Source organism: Palaemon carinicauda, chromosome 9 (genome assembly GCF_036898095.1).
Source record: "Palaemon carinicauda isolate YSFRI2023 chromosome 9, ASM3689809v2, whole genome shotgun sequence".
Taxonomy (NCBI): Eukaryota; Metazoa; Arthropoda; class Malacostraca; order Decapoda; family Palaemonidae; genus Palaemon; species Palaemon carinicauda.
Genome location: NC_090733.1, coordinates 62,890,930 through 62,913,252, shown reverse-complemented (window position 1 = coordinate 62,913,252; position 22,323 = coordinate 62,890,930). Strand labels below are relative to the sequence as shown.

Genomic DNA, 22,323 nt, shown 5'->3' with positions numbered 1-22,323 from the left:
CCCTCCAACTAGCCCCCAAGACTGGAACCGACGTGCAATAGAATTAGCAGCTTTGCACTGACACTGGTTATCTGCTTGACCTCCTCTACGTAATCTTGGCTAGTTATGGTGTAAGGGGACAGGCTAGTGATGGAGAGTGGGAGCACGAGGTTGACATTGGAGCCTGACTTGGCAGCTCCATTTAGTACTGTAGCCTGTATGTTTGTGAGGCCGAGTTCAGGTCAGCTGCGTTCTCCATCCTTCCCAAAAAAAAAGCGTATCTTGATGCGTAGGCCTATGGTCTTGAGGTGCCAACTCTCATTTAGGACAGGTTTGAAATACTTGACTTGTGAGTTTCAACTAATACACTTATTTAGAATACAAGGAGAAATCTTGCAACTTCAGGGGACAAAGACAATCCTAACTCTAATCATCTGGCATACAGAATAAAAAAATGAAACTAAAATGTAATTTAGCAAGTCGGGCTTACGTGTGTGGACAACCATACCTCCTAGACTAGCAGACTTGAGTTGTAGTTAAGAGATTTAAAATACCTAAATACTTAAGGTAGAATAATGAATACAAAAACACAAAAGTATTAATCTTGGGACACTCACTTAACCCTTTCACCCCCAAAGGACGTACTGGTACGTTTCACAATACTCATCCCTTTACCCCCCATGGACGTACCGGTACGTCCTTGCAAAAAAATGCTATAAAAAATTTTTTTTTCTTATTTTTGATAATTTTTTGAGAAAATTCAGGCATTTTCCAAGAGAATGAGACCAACCCGACCTCTCTATGACAAAAATTAAGGCTGTTAGAGCAATTTAAAGAAAATATACTGCAAAATGTGCTGGGGAAAAAATTACCCCTTGGGGGTTAAGGGTGGGGAATTTCCAAAGAGCCTGGGGGTAAAAGGGTTAAGAAAGACACATTACTCACATTTTTCCCTGCCGTGACGTCACGAACAATATCAAAGTCTACGATAAACTATGAAGAAGAATAGTGAAGAAAATTCTTCACAATATATATATATATATATATATATATATATATATATATATATATATATATATATATATATATATATATATATATATTTATATATATATATATATACTTATGGGCCACACCCATAAAACATACAAAAATCTCTTAAACACAAATGAAGTCACTAACGACCAAGTCCACAATAGGTGGAATGGCCGCAACAGAGTGTACAGAGATGGAATCAAGGAGGATATAAAAAGCTGAAAATAAAACTTATATATTTATTACAAACTTTTTAGAAGGAAATGACCACTGAGCCTCTTACAAAATACATTAAATAAACCAAGTCCAATCACACACTAAAAACATCGAGTAACCAACACTCTTACACCAAATTAAGACAGACTATACAATTACGCTTTAAAGAGAGGACCCCGAAAGTAATAGAATGTCGAAAAGTCAGAATAACCTAACTTATTTTACACACTAATTGATTAACAGAAATAAATGACTTCCCTTAAGTGAGCTTCAAACAATGGAAGTGGAAAGCACAGCCTTCAAATCGCAGGACGAGGAGATTATTATATAATTTCCCCAGGCAATCCATGGACACGGCCGTCCGACAGGTAAACATTCCCTTTAGCATCGCGAGACGATCAACGGACACGGAGGTCCAAAAAGACACCACACCTTACCAGTTGGCAGAGAGGTCCCCTTGGCTAAATCACTGAACCAAGGGCGAGGTTGGATAATCCAACAAGCTTCCAAAGGAAGACAACAGCAGAAAGTGTAGAAAGGCAAATCTTGATTATTAGCTCAGTCAGTCAAGCACTCTCCTTAAAGGTCCAGAAACATCTGTGTCCTCCTGGACGCTCAGCGCCCAAGTCACCTCCAACACCACCTGTGAAAATAAAAAAAGCTCATTGTAATTAAAACTATACAACAAGTCAGAAAAGTCGGGGAGGAGGAAACAGGGTCATTACGTTCCAAAAGAAATAATTACTGCCAAAGTGACTTAATCAAAATAAAATTAATTTACGTTAAATGTAACACATACTAACAATATATATGGGTATACTTAGTAATTGGAGGACTTTTTAAAAACATTGAATTTTATGTCCATTGTAATATTACCAAGTCTATGAATTACTTCACTACTTCGCTGTTTATGATTTTCCCATCTTCGTGCTCTATCACTATAGTTTAAAACCAAAGACAAGTTAAAAGGCATTAATTAAAACATTTGATAATTTTCTTCTATAAACTATAAGTTAGAAGAAATCGGAAATAAAAATGCTGTTAAAAATCTATACATAACTTTGGAACTCAAAAAGGAAATTAATGATAGATATAATTAATCGTAAGTAAAAACATGGTAGGATTAGAAAACTGATAGCCGTAACTTGATCGATATTGGGAATGAGTTGTAGCAAAGAATCACCATCGTTAGTATGTTTCAGTAAATTCATCATGTGGGCCTATCGGTATTTTATGATAGTCATTGTGTACAAATTGTAATTGATTGTATAAAAATCGTCCAAAAAATATGATTGTGTGGTTGCTACAATGGTATCCGGTCATTTCGCCCACATGCCATTTCGCCACACTGTGGAGTCATTTCGCCCACAGGTCATTTCGCCCACACCATGGAGTCATTTCGCCCACACTGTTAAGTCATTTCGCCCACAAGTACGATAATAGCTCTAGTATGTCACTTTAGGTAAACGCAACTAGTTGGCAGGGAGGAAGAAGAGAGGGGGGTGAGAGGGAGGGAGGTAGGAGGTGGAAGATAAGGAATAGAGTGTGTGTGCGTGTGCATTATAATGATAATAATGATAATGGTGATAATGATAATAATAACAACAACAACAACTGCGTGTGCATTATAATAATAATAATGATAATAATAATAATAATAATAATAATAATAATAATAATAATAATAATAACAACAACAACAACAACAACAACAACAACAACAACAACAACAACAACAACAACAACAACAATAATAATAATAATAATAATAATAATAATAATAATAAATGTTTTTTTAGTAAGGCAGTCAGAGTGAAAATATACATTTGGGGGAATAGGCCTATTTAAAGTTTACTGAATCTAAACTACAACTGGCTCTTAACAAGCTACGTAACTTAATTCATATGAAACTATTTACAAAGTCTATGGAAGTGTGTATGTGTGTGTGTGTGTGTGGAGGAAAGGAGGGTTCATTAGTTCAGTTAAATTATCTGACTTGTTTGGTGGTTCATTACCTATGTATTGTAATTGGCCATGACCATAGAATTAAAACAGTTCCTGGCAAGATGGTAGACTGCACAGACGATTGTATTCAGTGCCTCGTACCTGTAAGGGCAAGGCAAGAAGGTCTGCAGTGCGACATGTGTGGGAGGTGGCAACACAGGAAATGCAATACTGGCGTATCTCGTGCTGATTACTGGGCAGCTGTGAAATCCGGTAATTCCATTGATTGGAATTGTAATACTTGTACCTTCACTGACGAACCAACCTCCCATCCAGTGGACGACCCATCCACCCCTGACATGGAACACGAACCACACATCCCTGCAGTTGAACAAGAGTCTTCAGTTGATGACCCACCTGACTTGCCAATGGAACTAGAGGATTCACTTGACGACCCAGCCATACAAGATGTTGAACTGCAGTCAGAAGGTGAATTTACATTCCAGCTCTTTGAGAAGGGCACACAGCGTGGTAGAGATAAGCTCGTTGACAGTCATGGGTACACTTACAACAAAAAAATGCAGCGATCCAATGTAACTTACTGGCAATGTACTAATCGCCCTAAAAGTAACCCATGCAAGGCACTAGTAACGCAGAGAAATGGAAAATATGTAAAGAACAACGTGTTGCACAACCATTCACCATCAACTGGCTCTGATATTGTCACTAAAGTAACATTACAGGTAAAGAAACTGGCAGCACAAGATCTGTTTAAACCAGCATCTGCTATAGTGGATGATGTGTTGCTACAAGAGATAGGAAATGCACCATGTCCTAGTCTGCCTAAGCCAGAGCACTTGGCAAGAACAGCAAACAGACAAAGACAAATTTTAAGACCGACAGAACCCAAAAACCTGAATTTTGAGGTAGATGTAAATCACATTCCTGACGACTTTCTTATAGCTGACGTATCAGTTCGTGAACGCCGCCATTTGATATTTGCAACAACAGAACAAATAAAACATCTAACAAGGGCAAAGTCATGGTACATTGACAGCACGTTTAAGCTATGCAGGCACCCTTTTACACAGCTGATGACAGTCAATGCTTTTGTGAGGGCAGACGACTATGCAAAACAAGTCCCCTTACTATTTGTCATTATGTCTGGGAGAAAGAAGAGTGACTACAGAAAAGTTTTCCACGAAGTTTTAACTAGTCTACCAAATGAGCCTTCTGTTAAACACATAACAATCGACTATGAGAAAGCAATGTGGAAAGTCTTGCCTGAGGTTTTGCCTAATGCCAAGGTCAAGGGATGCGTATTCCATTGGACGCAAGCTGTATGGAGAAAGGTTAGTCAATTTAGCTAATTGCCTACAGATTTTTTTTTATATATACCTGTCGAATAGTAGTTTTAAAACAAATTGTATCACCATAATGTGACCAGATTTTTTTTTCTTGTGTACAATACAATGTCTAATTTCTTTGTTCTGAAATACTTACGTATAGGTTCAAGAGGTTGGTCTCCAGCATGCTTACAAACATGATGACGGGACATACAAATACTTGCGGAAAGTGATGGCCCTTCCATTTCTGCCTGAGGCAGATATAGGTCCCGTGTTTGAACGTCTCTCACGTCAAGCTGCCACAGCCCAATTACAAACTATAATGCAGTATATATCAAGAACATGGATCCACAACTCCTTATGGCCAACTTCTAGCTGGAGTATTTTCTATCAGTCAATCCGTACTAATAATGATATTGAAGGCTGGCACAATCGCCTCAACAAACATGCTGCAGGTAGATGTAACCTCCAGTTTTACCTCCTCGTAAGCCTTCTCCACAAAGAGGCTAAATTGACATCCGTCTACATAAGGCTAGTATCCAAAAAAAAGCTACGAAGGATTCAGCGGAAAAAATATAGGGACTTGCAGGGTAAAATATTTACTCTTTGGGAGGAACACATGAGGGGTGAGAGATCTGCATATCAGTTGCTGAAAGCGTGTGCTTATCTCAATGGCCCAGTGCGCAGTTGAAACTTGCATGTACAGTATGTACTGTAGCTGTTTTTTTTAAAAAATTCTTTTTAATTCTTTGACACTATTCTTTTAATCTTGCATATATATGTAGCTATATTTTAATAAAAGTTTCTTTAATTATTTGTCACTATCTGAATATTACATGTATGTAACTGTCTTTTAATCAGTTTTTTTTTTAACTCTTTGTAACTACTGTTTGGTTATTACTTTCTGAATATTAGGCTACATTTATGTAACTGTCTTTTAAGAAAAGTTGACGAGGGCGATTTAATAGAAAAGAATTTTACAAGAGTAAACAAAACAAAACAGTGAGGTGGTTAAAAAAAATAATAATAATATAATAAGTAGCAATTACACTTAGTTACATAACATGATAAAAATGAGCACTGAGGTTAGTGAGAATCGAATCAACATCATAGCTTTCCTTAATTTCCAAGACATCATTAATAGGTACACAAGTAAATAAACTTCTTACATCAAAGCTCACCATAATATTAGGCTGAGGAGTACGTTTGCACAATATATCAACAAAATGAACGGAATTCTTTATATGGGATTTCTTTTTTTAAATATATGTGGGCGAATTGACTCTTATATGTGGGCGAATTGACTCATATGTGGGCGAATTGACTTGTGGGCGAATTGACCTGTGGGCGAATTGACTTGTGGGGGAATTGACATGTGGGCGAAATGACCGTAATTCGCTACAATCAGCCGTTAGATGCCAGGAAATCACATCTAAGGATGTTTCTTTGTTATAAAAACAATTCTGGGGGACGCCCCTCAGAACCCCTTTCATCCGTAACTTCTCAAATTCTAGACCACCCACTCGACCTAAAAAGTTACTTCTACGCCCTTGTAGCATTCTCAAAACAACAGCATTTTCATGTTTCTAGCGTTGAATTACAAGGGATCAGTTATTTTAACCCTGGAACGGTACGGTGGGTCGTCCGCGACCCCGAGGGTCAAAACAAAAGAGGTTTTTCTCACTTGACTCACCCCCGTGACTGAATTTGTAGGTGATCGACCTGCAGTTGGTGTCTCGCCTACACGCTCTAGTAGTATCCAGATGTGCCTCGCTGTAGCTGTACTCCTTCCCAGATTTCTGAGACGCGTAGGGGTCGAGCGCGACCGAGTTTACCCTTCTAAGGTAAGTTGCATAATCATCAAAGTTATTACGTATTATGGAATTGTCGTAGAATGGTGCAACTTCTATAGGTTATCAGTTGTGGAAAGTCTTGGTGGATGGTTTGGCTACCATGTGCATGATTTTTTTTTTAGTTGAAATGTCGTTCATCACCACGAGGACCATTTTACCGCGAGTGCCCCTTTTTAATTTTTTTTCATTTTTTGGCCAAGTCATTTTTCCGTAAGAAATTGCCAAATAGTGTCGCAAAACTTTTGCTTTTTTAGTGTTGGAAAGTGTGTCTAGATGATTTGGCTACTCATGCGTGGCTTTGTTTTTGTCAGATACGCCATAGATATTGGTATGTGGGGTATTTTCCTGCGGTTGCCAATTTGTTTTTTTTTCAATATTTGTAAACATTTACTACATAGTAAGGAATTGCCATATATTATTGATTTTTTTTTCATGTTTATTTGTTAGAAAGTGTGCCTTGATGGTTGGGCTAACACGTGCATGTCTTTTTTATTATCTGAGATGCTGTATATTAGAATGTTGGCCATTTTTCCGCGAGTGCCCCTTTTTCAGTTTTTTTTCATTTCTTGGCTAAGTCATTTTTCCGTGAGAAATTGGCAAATAGTATCGCAAAACTTTTATTTTCATAGCATTAGAAAGTGTGTATAGATGATCTGGCTACCCATGCATGACTTTGTTTTTGCCAGATACGCCGTAGATATTGGTATATGGCGTATTTTCCTGCGGTTGCCAATTACTGTTTTTTTTTTCAATATTTGTAAAAATTTACTACGTAGTGAGGAATTGCCCTATAGTATTGATTTTTTTTTCATGTTTATTTGTTGGAAAGTGTGTCTTGATGGTTGGGCTACTACGTGCATGTCTTTTTTTTTTTATCTGAGATGCCGTATATTAGAATGTTGGCCATTTTTCCGCGAGTGCCCCTTTTTATTTGTTTTGCATTTTTTTGCTTAGTTATGTTACCGTAAGGAATTGGCAAGTAGTGTCGCAAAACTTATATTTTTATAGTGTTGGAAAGTGTTTCTAGATGATCTGGCTACCCATGCCTATCTTTTTTGTAGCCAGATATGGCGTATATATAGGTATGTGTTCGATTTTCCTGTGATTGCCATTTTTTCGTTTTTTCCCTTTTCTTTCAAAATTACTACGTACTAAGGAACTATCACAGAGTAATGATTCATTTAGATGTTTATTTGTCGGAAAGTGTGCCTTGATGGTTTGCCTAGCACGAGGCTGAAATTTTTTTTTCTGAAATGCCCACCATTAGCTCGTTGCCAGTTTTCATCGAGTGCCCCTTTTTATTTGTTTTGCATTTTTTTGCTTAGTCATGTTACCGTAAGGAATTGGCAAGTAGTGTCGCAAAACTTATATTTTTATAGTGTTGGAAAGTGTTTCTAGATGATCTGGCTACCCATGACTATCTTTTTTTTTTAGCCAGATATGGCGTATATATAGGTATGTGATCGATTTTCCTGTTATTGCCATTTTTTCGTTTTTTCCCATTTCTTTCAAAATTACTACGTACTAAGGAACTATCACAGAGTAATGATTCATTTAGATGTTTATTTGTCGGAAAATTTTGTTTACTTCTTTTTTGATTGAATATCATTAAATTTTTTTAGCTAAAATATTACATTGTTTTACAATTTTTTTTTCGATTTTATTTCCCTTCAAAAAATTTTTTTTAGGTCAGAATTCTAATTTCATAGTCGTAAAATAATCGACAATCATCCAGCAACCCACCATACAATAATTAGATTAGTAAATAACACCTTGAAATTGACATACCCTTCCTACATTTCAGGTGGCGGATTAGGGAGTCTGAGTCAGTGTGGTTGGCGGCCATTTTGTGGACATATCCGAAGCGTAAGTTGCCCTATCTATATATATTCTTGTTTCCTATAGAATTTGTGATATTTTGGTATATTTTTACCTGCATAAATATCATATTATATATTAAATATATGTATTTTTTACGAAATTTCTAAGTACTTAAAAAATGACCTTTAGATATGGCCCCTGATATAAATGTAATTCACAAAATAATGAAGATTTTTTTACATATTTCTATATTAGGATAACATATGTTTATTCCCTAAAAAAAATTAGCCACTTCCTATTTCATTTGGGTACCCAAAAAAATTCATGAAATTTGGACACATATTTTTGGCCAAAAAAGGTTACCCTTTTTTTCTCATTTCAGATCTTCACCTCCATGGGTCCGACTTCATCCAAAATACATCAAGATATGTCCTAAACATTCAAGAATCAATTCCTTAAAGGATTTATGTATATATGTATAAATTTTTTTTTATGAATTTTTATGTAAGGTCTTTTTTTCTACTTAATTTTTTAAAATATTTATAATAAATAGTTTTTCTGCAGATGAGTAGTATTTATCTTTACAGTAGTTTTAAGCTTTAATTGAATTTTTTTTGGCAAAAAAAAAGGAGGTTACTGAAAAAACAGATTTTTCAAGAATGTTTTATTTGCGTCGGGGTCGCGCGCGACCGAGTATACCCTTAAAGGGGTGTCCGAGGAGCGTACCTATCCAGGGTTAAAAGAGAAAAAAATCATTTTAGAAATACAATGACTTTTTTCATTTATTAAGTGTAATTTGTATTGTAGTACCATTAGTGCTGTGTATTGAAAGTATGTTGCATCATATTGCACTGATAGTTCATGTTTCCACTTTAGTTAAAGGGGTTGTAGCCCATGTTATAAAGTATTGAATCCAGTATGAGTTACCTCAAAGATAGGTTATGATTATTCTTTTTTTTTTACTGCTTATGAGATTAGAGTCTTTTATAGTGATGCTCATTTTTATTTTCTTTTTGGTATATTTTATATTTACAGTTAACATGAGGAGCAACAGCGTCATACAGTTTGCTATCAGCAATGTAATTCAGAATAATGAATGGATTTTATAATACGACCGACTACCATAATTGAATACAGTTTCGGCAACGTAGGATGAGATATATTGCACTAATAAACTGATCTGGTTGGCAAGTATGTTTGATTGCAGTTGCTTAATAATAATATTGATAACCAATGTTAAGATGGTGATGAGTCCAAGGGAGAAGAACTTGCTCAAACCAATCAGAGGATTGTAAGCCAAGCAAGTCAACCAAGCCACAGTAAACTACAATCAAGTTCGATGTCAAGAAAAAAGACCAGATGTTCACCAGTAAAGTTCAAGGAAACTGTTACGCGATAGGGTTTCTTATTTGATATAAGATATGAGTTTACTAACATACATTTCTACATATTTTCCATACTGTTGGTTTACTTTAAAATGGAGATACATAAAGTGCATAGCTAAGTAAGCTGTTTTGCATGAAGTATCAAAAAGTGCATTAAAGACGACAACCAAGCATAGCACAAGAACTAGATTAGAATTGATTCAGTTTGGCAGTTGATTTCATTGAGGTCAGTAGTCTTAACTAATTCAGGTAGGAATCCAAAATGTCTCTTGACATGAACACCCTGGGTGATTTAACATTGTTGCAGAACCATGATGGCAACAGTGGTGTGATGATTTTAAGATTTATCTACAAGCATTAGGTAGTCTTAAGGATGCTGAAAAGAGAAGTTTGGGAAGGTTTTTAAGACATTGCAACCTACAAATGACACAAGTGAAGCTGCAATTAAGGCTCTTACCACATATTTTGCACCCCAGGTCAATGAAATTTTCAAAAGGTATCAATTTACAACACAGGCGTATGAGAAAAAAATGAACGTATAGATGCCTTTGTGACTAGACTTGTGAATTTAGCTATCTCATGTGAAATTCTGGAATTTAAAATTTTACTATAGATCAAGTTATTGTTCATTGCACATCACAAAAGCTTAGAAAAAAGTTATTACTGCAAGATAAAGATTTACCATAAGACCGTTAGAAACATCATATAGGTAAAGTACCTTAAAAGGTAGTTCTATAAGCAATAGACTGAATAAATCTAAAATTAGTAAGATAGGCTCAAGATGTGAAGACAATAAGAATCAGAGAAAGAATATATAAAAGCCTAGTCATCGGAAATTGCTGAACCCTAATGTTTATAAATATCAGAATCATATATATATATATATATATATATATATATATATATATATATATATATATATATATATATATATATATATATAAACAAGTAAAAACCTGAATGCTGTACGAGTGGTAAAACTGAACAACTTGCATTTGAAGAAATGCCCTGCTACAGGTCAAACATGCCTAAATTTTAGAAAGATGGACCATGTTTGTAGATTTCCTAAATGATATGCAAAGAAAATGAACGCGGCAGTTGATATTATACGTCAGGAGAAAAGTACAGAAAATGTTGAAGATATTCAGGATAGGTAAGAAATTTTACATAAATATTGTCAGAAAAGATACAAAGAAAAATATTATTAGAAGTGATCATAAATGGTAAACCAATTGTGATGCAAGTTAACACAGTAGCTGCTGTAACAAATATGTTTGAAAAAGCAGTTAAATCCATTCCTAATTTGTTCTTAAAAGGTACCAATAGCGTTTTGAAAAGTTATTATGGCTTTGATATTCAGGTATTAGGTGCTTCGAACATAGAAGTAGAGTATAGGGAATAGAGGTTAGATAGAATGCGATTAACAGTAGTTAAAGGTAAAGGACAAATATTACTTGGTTTTAATTGGCTACAGTATCTTAGGATCAGATTGGCCAAGTATTTTCAAGGTTATAGGCACACAAGATGAAAACAAGAATTAGATTTTTGCGGATAATGTTTATCTAAGCTTCAGGAAATATTTGAATACAAAGACTGTACAGTAAAAAAGCGTAAAGGTGATTTTTGTGTTGAGACCAGATAGTACTCCTAGAATTTTATTCCAAGACCAGTATCATATGCATTGAAAATTGCAGTTAAAACAGAAATCTGGAGGTTAGAAAGTTAAGGCTCTTGGGAAAAAGTTACCTACTCAGATTGGGCTATACCATTACTTCCTATTGTGAAGGAGAATGGTCAGGTTAGGTTGTGTGAAGATTGCAAGGTAACGTTGAATCCCAGTTATGTCAGGATGTATTGAATTTTCAAAGTCGAATTTCAGACAAGCGTTTCAACAGCTTCCCATGGCTGTTAAGTAATTAGAACTATTTTAGGATCTAGTAAATTTTAATGGGAATTTCATTCAAGATTTGTCTACAATTGCACATCCATTGTATAACTTGTTGAATAAGGGGATAGAGTGGAAAAAAACAATAGATTATCAGGAATGTTTTGAAAGAATCACATAGGAAATAACATCCCTGATATTCCTAGTATATTGTGAAATATATTTACCAGTTAAATTAGTACATGGCCCATCAAACAAAGGTTTAGGTGAAGTTTTATCTCATGTAATGCCAGATGGAATATAAAAGCCAATTGCATTCGCTTCAATAGTATTGAACAAGGTAGAAAGGGATCACTCTCAAATAAAAAAAAAATAGTATTAGTATTTCATATGTATCTTTATGGTGTGAAAAAGTTCACACTAATAGCATAACATAAATCTTTATTGACAATATTGGGTCCAAAAGCATGTTTACCTACGTTAGTTGCTGCAAGACTACATCACTGGGCAATTACGTTAGCAGCATCAGAGGTGGGTAATGCAGATGCTTTATTTAAATTTAAATTGGAAAAAGCTACAGCAGAGAGTATAATGAGTTTTATTTAGTTTCAGTATATGATGTACCCATTACAGCAAAGGAAATTGTTGATTGTACAAAGAAAGACCCATTACTTGCTAAGGTATTACAAAGCTCAATCACGGGGAGGGACTTAGTGGAAAACAGGAAAGTTGTAAACCATATAATGATATATAGAATGAACTAGTTGTGACATTGTGGCGGGATGTTGCACAAACAACCCCCACACCCTTGAATCACACTAAACAGACAATTGTCTCCTCAACACAAACTTTCCCCTTACGTTATCTAAAACCAGACTCTTTAACAGAAGGTAAAAAAAACTAAACATAACCTTAAAACTATATTTCCTAACACTAAAACCAAACACTTAATACTAAAAATCACCAACCATATTCCATAACCAAAAAATAATCACAACTCAGTAATACAATCTTAACTTAACACAAAATAAACATTAATTAGAAAAAACTTCTGCAATCAAATAAACCCTAACAAAACTTAAAAGCTAAAATATACCACAACCACAACATAAACAGAAATATTTTATATATTTCTGAGTGGACACCTTCGTCCACACAAGGGCCAACAGTCTTTTAAAGGCAACTACCACAGCTTTGTGGTCAACAATCCACTGTGTGGCAAATTGCCACCACTGCCTCCCTAATTGGGGTCCTGGATGTCATCATCGTCATCATCATCATCATCATCATCCGAAAATTCCTTCTTACAGCCAAGTCGTTACCAATTAAATCCAAATCTAAAATAGCAGTCAGTTCCAAGTCCCTTATAACAAGCCAGGTCATCAATCAATGTTCAAAATATCTCTCTCAAAGGAGGAATCGCAGCCTGCCAAAATAAAAAAGAAAAACACTTACGAACACTTCTAGCTAACTGAACTATCGCACTATAATCAAAGATAAATAATAAATTGTTCCTATCATTCACAATCACGACAAGCAAAGATAAACAAAACTGTACTTACTTTGAAAATCAAAAAACACTTCCACGCTGGTCGAAAATATATAAATAGTTATCCAGCACTCACACAACTGCCTTAAGCTGCAGTCGAATAAAAAAAGCATTCGCTCCGAAACATTCACCACTGTCGTAACCTAACTAAAAAATGTAAACAAACAATCTCATTTGTACCAACAGTCTTTCTCACCACCAACGATCATTCTCTAACTACCACTTGCTCTTCGGCGCGCACCGCAGACACACAAACACACAAACACACACACAAACACACTCTCGCGCGATCTAGCAAAACTAAAGCAAATGAAATTCTCTCTCTCTCTCTCTCTCTCTCTCTCTCTCTCTCTCTCTCTCTCTCTCTCTCTCTCTCTCTCAGGATTTGGCAAAACCAAAAATAAAATAAAACAAAAAATAAATCCTCCACATTCCTCCCCCCTTACTTTGCCAAATCCTTCTCACACAACACTTACATTATTTTTTTCATAACCCAGTCGCAGTCGGGAACGGGACCTCTACTCCGAGTAACTGGGCCTCCATATACTCTCTCATTCACTTCTTCCTTATCACAATCATTCGCTACATTAACACTATTCCTATCTAAATCCCTATCATCTAATATATCATGTACAATCATATCTACCTCGTTCTCATCTGGCCCTATAATTACACTCATTTCTGTAAACAGTTCATCCATTTCATCAAAAACATTCTCAACTTTAGTAAAAGATTCATTCATACTACTAATCATTCTCCTATCTCTCTCTCTCGCATTCGTCATCCTTTCTTTTACATCACCTAAGGAAAAGCCACACGCACTATAGGTATCATTCATACTCAGCCATGATTCATCTGTATTAACACATTTATCTTCCATACATACTTGCACATTTACACCCTTGTCATACTTTTTTCTATTCTCACTTTTACTTATAAAATTTTCCCTTTTTTCATCCTTACTTAAAACTTTCAAACGCCTCTTTTTCCTATATCCAACTAACACTAATTGTTTATTTTCCAGCCCTAACTTTTCATGCATACTAGATTCATACTTGCTCATTTCTAACCAATTGTTCATCCCATTCTCACAAACATTGATCCTATTCCTTCCACACACACAGGAGGACTCACCCAGCTGAACCCTCTCACACTCTAGTTTCCCGAACATCCTGGCTGGCCTAATCCCTTCTTTCTACATACTCTAGCTATATGCCCATCTGCACCACATTCAGTACACTTACCCCGCGGCTCCTTGCACATTCTAGCATAATGACCATCCTTACCACAATTACCACAAATTACATTCATATGATTACTACGACATCCACTCGCTATGTGCCCAGTCATACCACACCGATAACATTTTATCCCTTTCTCTTTCTTGCACTCACTAATTCTATGCCCTACCTCACCACATCCAAAACAAGTACCTAGAGCCCATCTACATTCATTCTTCTTATGTCCTACTTTCCCACACCTATAACACTTCTCTTCACGGATACAACTACCTGACCTACCTTGCGGCGCACTAGCACTCATATCCCTCCAAACCTGATTCCCTTGCCTAAACCCTTCATTTGTCCTTACAGGTATTCCCACATTACTCGCCCTAACACTCCTATCTACTACACTATCAGCTACCCTCATCGGTCCTCTCATAACAGCATCTCTAAAACTAACAAATTCTGGCACACTTTCCTCCATTCCAGTTCTTACACTCACAGATTTACTTTCTTTCATACACCTATCCAACTCGTAATCCTCAACTATCTCTAAAATATCATCCCATGTCAATCTTTCTTTCGTCCACCTCATTTTCTCCTTCCGTTTCAAATTAACAAACTCAGCAACATTCTCGGGTACAGTAGCCAAAAACTTCTTCATTAACTCCTTATTCTCATTTATACCTTCATCCCCATACTTCTTCCTAGCTAAAGTTTCCAACCTACATATGTACATTGATATCGCTTCTCCTGCATTCATCCGTGCTTCATCAAAATCATTCTTACGCTTATACTTAACACTCCCTTTCATACGTTTTACCTGCTCAATTATTCTCTTTTTCACACTTAAATAATCAACGCCACCTACACTCATTATCACTCCATACATCGTCAACAAATACCCAGTCAAATATTCTCCTAACTCCCTAGCCCAAACTCTTTTACTATCACCATACTTATCCTGACAATACCTCTCATACTCCTTGAAAAAATCATATACATCCCTACTGCTATGCTCATTGAACCTTTCACACCGAGGTACCTCTCTCATAAACACAGTCTTACACACATCACGTTCATTCTCACTGCCATCATCACTGTCTACTCCCTTGTTACCTTCTTCCTCATTTGAATACAATGAATCCACTTCCAGACTTAAATTCCTATCCTTAACCATTCCTTTCTTACCCTTTTTCTTACTTACCACTTTCACCCATTCACGATCGTCCTTGCTATCAGCCTGATACTTTTTCTTCCCTTTCTTCACATCACTTTTACCTTTCCTTTCATCTTTCCTCTCACCTTTCTGTTCATCCTTACTATGCCTAATTCCCTTATCTTCAATATCACCATCACTATTACTACTATCACTATCACTTCCTTTCCCATTATCACTAACCTTAACCTTCTCATCCACTATCAACCCATTACCCGAAGCTGAGGACACTCCTCCGACTGCACCTTCCCCCATTATAGTTTTCATCATCCCCATGACTTGCCCCATCATATCTTCCATTCGTTTCTCCATTCGTTCTTCATTCTCTCGCATCCTCATCTCAACACCCTCTTCCACTCTCTCTACAGTTCCCTTTAACTCCCTAAGCTCCTTCTGCATCGCCTCATTCTCCCAGTTCAACCTCTCATTCTCTACTAGCAACCTCTCTTTCTCAACTATCAACATCTGCTCCCGTTCTTTATAATGCCGCAATTCCTCCTCCAAAGCCTTTAATTTACCTTCCATTGTCGTTAACCTTAAATCTAAATCCTAAATATAACCTTTGTGAAAGAGTCTGGTTCAATCCCACCTCGACTGTCCCTGTTCGGGCGCCAAAATAATGTGGCGGGATGTTGCACAAACAACCCCCACACCCTTGAATCACACTAAACAGACAATTGTCTCCTCAACACAAACTTTCCCCTTACGTTATCTAAAACCAGACTCTTTAACAGAAGGTAAAAAAAACTAAACATAACCTTAAAACTATATTTCCTAACACTAAAACCAAACACTTAATACTAAAAATCACCAACCATATTCCATAACCAAAAAATAATCACAACTCAGTAATACAATCTTAACTTAACACAAAGTAAACATTAATTAGAAAAAACTTCTGCAATCAAATAAACCCTAACAAAACTTAAAAGCTAAAATATACCACAACCACAACATAAACAGAAATATTTTATATATTTCTGAGTGGACACCTTCGTCCACACAAGGGCCAACAGTCTTTTAAAGGCAACTACCACAGCTTTGTGGTCAACAATCCACTGTGTGGCAAATTGCCACCACTGCCTCCCTAATTGGGGTCCTGGATGTCATCATCGTCATCATCATCATCATCATCATCATCATCCGAAAATTCCTTCTTACAGCCAAGTCGTTACCAATTAAATCCAAATCTAAAATAGCAGTCAGTTCCAAGTCCCTTATAACAAGCCAGGTCATCAATCAATGTTCAAAATATCTCTCTCAAAGGAGGAATCGCAGCCTGCCAAAATAAAAAAGAAAAACACTTACGAACACTTCTAGCTAACTGAACTATCGCACTATAATCAAAGATAAATAATAAATTGTTCCTATCATTCACAATCACGACAAGCAAAGATAAACAAAACTGTACTTACTTTGAAAATCAAAAAACACTTCCACGCTGGTCGAAAATATATAAATAGTTATCCAGCACTCACACAACTGCCTTAAGCTGCAGTCAAATAAAAAAAGCATTCGCTCCGAAACATTCACCACTGTCGTAACCTAACTAAAAAATGTAAACAAACAATCTCATTTGTACCAACAGTCTTTCTCACCACCAACGATCATTCTCTAACTACCACTTGCTCTTCGGCGCGCACCGCAGACACACAAACACACAAACACACACACAAATACACACACAAACACACTCTCGCGCGATCTAGCAAAACTAAAGCAAATGAAATTCTCTCTCTCTCTCTCTCTCTCTCTCTCTCTCTCTCTCTCTCTCTCTCTCTCTCTCTCTCTCTCTCTCTCTCTCTCTCTCTCTCTCAGGATTTGGCAAAACCAAAAATAAAATAAAACAAAAAATAAATCCTCCACAACATAAGGCTATAACATGAAAGGATCAAGAGTAGTTATTCCTAGTTCACTAAGGAAAGAAGTTTTGTCTGAAATACTTGTTTATGACCACGGCATTGTCAGACCAAAGTTTATTGCAACAACTTTTGTATGGTGGCCAGGAGTGGATAAAGATATTGAATTAATTGTAAGATATTGTTTAAATTGTGTTATGCACCACACCAATCCCCAATTTTGTAGAATGCACCTGTGGTAGTTACCCAGGCATCCATGGTAAAGAATTCACATTGATTTCGCAGGTCCTTTTTAGGTTATTTATCTTTTATAGTTGTGGACAGGAGTAATTCCAATGAAGACAGAAAAATCTTATGCAACTGTAAAAGAATGAACATATTTTTCTTTAACACGTGGTATCCCAGAAAGAGTTGTAACAGACAATGATCCAAAATTTACATCACAAGAGTTTAAAGTTCTTTATTGTAAATGGTATTAAGCATACGTTTAAAGCAACATATAATCTTCCCACGAATGGAGAAGCTGAAATATATGTTCAAACATTTGAGCATAACATGAAGTGTCGAAAAACAAATTCAAGTTACATATTTTTTCATATAACAAAGTTCTTATTGTCATATAGAAAAACAGTGCACAAGACAACAGGTGTGACACCATTAAATTTCTTGATGGGGAGGAGGATTGGGTTTAAGTTAGATTTGTTATATCCACTTTTGCAAAATGATTTAGAATAGGTATAAACAAGTGGAAAATCTTCCAAAAGTAAAACATTTTCCCTTTATCTAATGTCATGATAAGATCATAAATTATATCAGAGAAGTGGGTACCAGGAGAGATTGTATGATAGATAGGAAATTTACCTTATGATGTTCAAGTTGGTGGAAATTTGGTAAAACGACATGATGATCTATTACAGCCATTAAATAAGATAAGAACAACAGATCATTCGAATGTTAGAGATTTTCAGAATTAGTTAGATCAAATGAATATAATGTTAACACAGATGCTCAAACATCAAATGTCGATTCAGATTCTGTTTTTTCACCAATACAGGATAAAGTTAAAGTACTTCCCAATAGGAGGAATAGAGAGGAATCACCTGAGAGATTTGATTTGTAAAGTTTTTTTACATTGTCAATCTAAGGGAAGGAAACTGTTATGTATCATGTGTAATTTGTAGTGTAATACCTTAAGTTCTTCATGTATTGAAAGTAATTTTGTTTCAACTTTATTTATAAGTGTTGCAGCATACATTATAAAGTAATGAATCCAGTATGAGCTACCTCAAAGATATAGCATGATTCTTATTATTTTCGTACTACATATGAGATTAGAATCTGTTATAGTGATGCTCATTTGTTATTTTGGTGTGTATACGTTATGTTTACATGACGTCAGTCAGAGCAGAGGCGTCATAACGCTTGCTAACAGCCTTCGCAGTAATGTAGTTTTGAATCATAAATAAATTTTATAATACACCCGATTACCTTATTTGAATATAATTTCAACAATGTAGGATGAGAAAAATCACACTAATAAACTGATATGCAAGGCAGGTGCGTACGCTCTCAGATGTCTAATGATAACATTGGTAACCTATGTTGAAGGTCTGATCATGGATTTCTTAAAAGCACAACTTCTAAATAAGTTTAGGTCAACCACTTATATCATATGAGAACCAATGCAATGAACTTTAACAATTCATATTATGTACAAATGTTATATTGACAATAAATGTTTTATGATTGATCATATCATTTTTTTTTCTTGTTAGTTTTTCAAAACTGATGGTTAATAGTATGTGGTTCTGATCTGTATCTAGCTTCCTTAGAAATATATCACTTGCTTCACTATACTGTTTATGCAGTTTCCAGTAGCACTCTTTTCTACTTTAACCCTGGGATTATCTCTACTCCTATTCATTTTAGGTTTCTTTCCATTGATTTTTGCATCATCTTTAGAGTTCCAGTAATTATGGACACTAACTCCTGCTTCTTATCCCATAACCTTCCTAATTAAAGTTGTAGGTTCTGGTACTTTTCTTTTCCAACACTTGAGTCCCACGGCAATGCAATAGTAATAAGTGATACTTACTTCTATGTTTTGTCGACCAGAATGTCGTCTGGTAGGTGTGCTTGTATTACCTATCGATAATGACAAAATAGTCCTAGAGTAATTTTGCCCCATTTGCTCCCACACCTTGACGAGATGTTAATTCTGTGTATTGTTTTTTGAATATATCTAGTTCTTAGATCCTGATCATGTGTTATTATAAATTTTTGTTTTTTAATTATTTCTATTATTATTATTATGCTTTTCTTTTTTTGTTAATCACCGTCTCCAGAGGCTGATGGCTTATAGCGTGGCAATCCGGGTTGCATCCACCTCCCTTAGAAATCCATAACTTTCTTCACTACATATGCTTTTTCAAATACCACATTCTTTCGCACAAGTCTTGGAACTATATTGGCTCCTAATTTCTCAAAAAAAAAAAAAAAAAAAATTCATTTACTGAGGCATGGTTCATCGTGCTCCTATGATTATTGGCATCACTTATACTTGGCTATTCTATAGCCATCTTAATCCATAAGTTTTGGTACCTTTCTATCTATTCTCTCACTTTTCTTTCTTGTGTCCCACACTACTGTGACATCTATGAGTGATACTTTTTTTTCGTTTTCATGTCAACTAGTGACACGTTACGTCGATGTGGTTGTATCACCCTGTCGAACCTTATACTATAGTTCATAGTAGCTACAAGAGCTCAAGGGTAATGGTCATACCATTTATTGCTGCATTGTATTTGAATTTGTCAACAGAGACTTTAGCCACTATATCATATCGTTTCATATATTGATTCTGAGAAAGTGCTAAACATTCATTGGTGATTCGATTAATGGTTTTTTCTTTTACCTCATATTTCCTGCACTTTGAAGAGATTTTAGAGGTTTAAATGCTACGCATGAATGCCAAACTCAAAGGACAGCGACATTGCCCTATCAAGGAGGACAAAGTCCTAGAGACTGACCCTACATACATATGGTCAGCACCCAAGCCCCCTTCACTCAAGCTAGGACCAAGGAGTGTCAGGCAAGGGCTGCTGATGACTCAGCAGATACGCCTACACACTCCACCAAACCCCCATCCTTAGCTCACAAGAATGGTGAGGTTGCAATGGCCAAAGGAACTAACAAGTGTGAACGGGACTCTAACCACATTCTGGCGATCACCAGGCAAGGGCGTTACCAACAGGCCATAACAACCTTAAAACTTTACACTTTGGCCCGTAAGGGGACCAAACTCACGACATTCTCATAGTATATTTCGTCCTTAATTCCTGATCTTGTGCTGCTATTATCATCCCTTCCATTTCTTTCTTAAGTTCTTCTCTCTGTAGCCACGGTCACATGCATTAGTTTTCTTCTTCATTCTTCTTGTCTCTCGTTTCCTGTTCTCGCTTTATATATTTATGGATCTTCATCCTCCTTTATAAAGTTTTCTTCCCATGCACTCTTTAGCCATTCATCTTCACTGGTCCTAAGATACTGTCCAATGCTCTACTTTCGATGTTGACACAATCTTCTATACTGATGAGTCTTTTTCTGCCTTCACTGCATGATATATAAGCATGTCAATGCTTGCTCTTGGATGTAGAGCTTTGTCTAATAAGTTAAAAGTGAAAGTCAGCTGTTGAAGACCAGAGTAGAACAATGTCTAAAGCATGGTAGAACAGATAAGTTAACTATTTCCTCAGTACGTGCAAGTATCCAAAAATTTTGAATGACCTTAATATATTTTTTTTTTCTATGTATAATGTAAATTAAAAACATACTTACCAGATGTGTTTTCTAAAAGTAAAATCAAAATCAATAGTCACACCTAGAATTATAAATAAACTGTCTATAATTAAAGGAACAGAGCCAATGAAGAGATTGGGGTGTCCAAATCCAAGGACCTACCTACAATCATACTTTCAGTTTTGTTGAGGTTCTACTTCCTTCTCTTTAGTTTCCACGATAAACTATTTTTATCTAAATCTCTTCAAAGAGATTCAGGAACTATAGGTCTACATTCAGTAGAGAGGATATATGCAAAGAGAGTAGCATCAGTTCCATAAGCAATTAGTTTTTTTTTTTCCCAAGGCTGAGTCACGTAATATGAAAAGTAAAGGGCTGGGATCACTATCCTGGGGATCAACCAATATTACATTTCTGTAGTCCCTATGGTATCTATAAACTATCTGCATAATATAATAATGACACAAAAAATTTAACCCTCAATTTTATTTTCTTCAAGTGTGAAAACAAGGGTCTCATGATTAACCCCGTCAAAGGTTACACTGAAATCAGAACAATCATCTTAACAATAAGAGACGAATTTCTGTACAACGATGGAGACTGTAAGAAGAATTCCAAGGGTTGTGTGGAAAGTAAATAGCAGACCATGGAGCAGATGAATACTTTTCAGATATTTTGCTAACACGTATTCAAAGGAATTATAGTGAAATCTATCCTAAATAGCCTGTAACAGGTAATGAGATTGGACAGTATCAGAAAAGATGACTAAGCCTTATTATTTTTACTTTAAATATCTGAAAAAGAAAGCTGAAAGCAATATTTTACCTTTATTTTATAAAGGTGATACATGCAAATGAATCAAAATGAGTTCGTGAGAGGATTAATTTTATCTTTTTAATTTCCTTGTTTTGTGTTTTATCTCCTGTAATTATATTGTGCAGTGTTTTCTGAAATCGTTTGGATATTTTGAGCTAAGGATTTATATGTTCATAAAAGAAGTTTGCCCTTCCAGAATTGTAATATACATTTCTAATTTCTCATTTAATGCTCTCGATTATATTACCTCTGAATACTTCTGTATGTCAAGTGTGCTCAAGATCTGTGAGTTTTATGTTGAAAGGACACAGCTACGTGACACCCATCCAAATGTCTCTAAGCGATGCTTTGATGTTTGAAAGGAAGATTCCAATACATCTGAGGAGCAATCCTGT

General features: G+C 35.8%; 2 protein-coding genes across 2 annotated transcripts; one reads left to right on the top strand and one right to left on the bottom strand.

The window, feature by feature from the left end:
• The first annotated feature begins 2,928 nt into the window (after positions 1 to 2,928).
• LOC137646979 (uncharacterized) lies at positions 2,929 to 5,237 on the top strand. Its single transcript, XM_068380051.1, has 2 exons — positions 2,929 to 4,526; positions 4,684 to 5,237. The coding sequence occupies exons 1-2, from the start codon at positions 3,135 to 3,137 to the stop codon at positions 5,209 to 5,211; spliced, it is 1,920 nt and encodes a 639-aa protein (XP_068236152.1). The 5' UTR covers positions 2,929 to 3,134; the 3' UTR covers positions 5,212 to 5,237.
• An 8,764-nt stretch (positions 5,238 to 14,001) lies between these two features.
• On the bottom strand, positions 14,002 to 17,117 carry LOC137646784 (myosin-2-like). Its single transcript, XM_068379872.1, has 2 exons — positions 16,871 to 17,117; positions 14,002 to 16,734 (listed from the first exon to the last, which is right to left on the bottom strand). The coding sequence occupies exon 2, from the start codon at positions 15,978 to 15,980 to the stop codon at positions 14,169 to 14,171; it is 1,812 nt and encodes a 603-aa protein (XP_068235973.1). The 5' UTR covers positions 15,981 to 16,734; positions 16,871 to 17,117; the 3' UTR covers positions 14,002 to 14,168.
• Between the last annotated feature and the right edge of the window lie 5,206 nt (positions 17,118 to 22,323).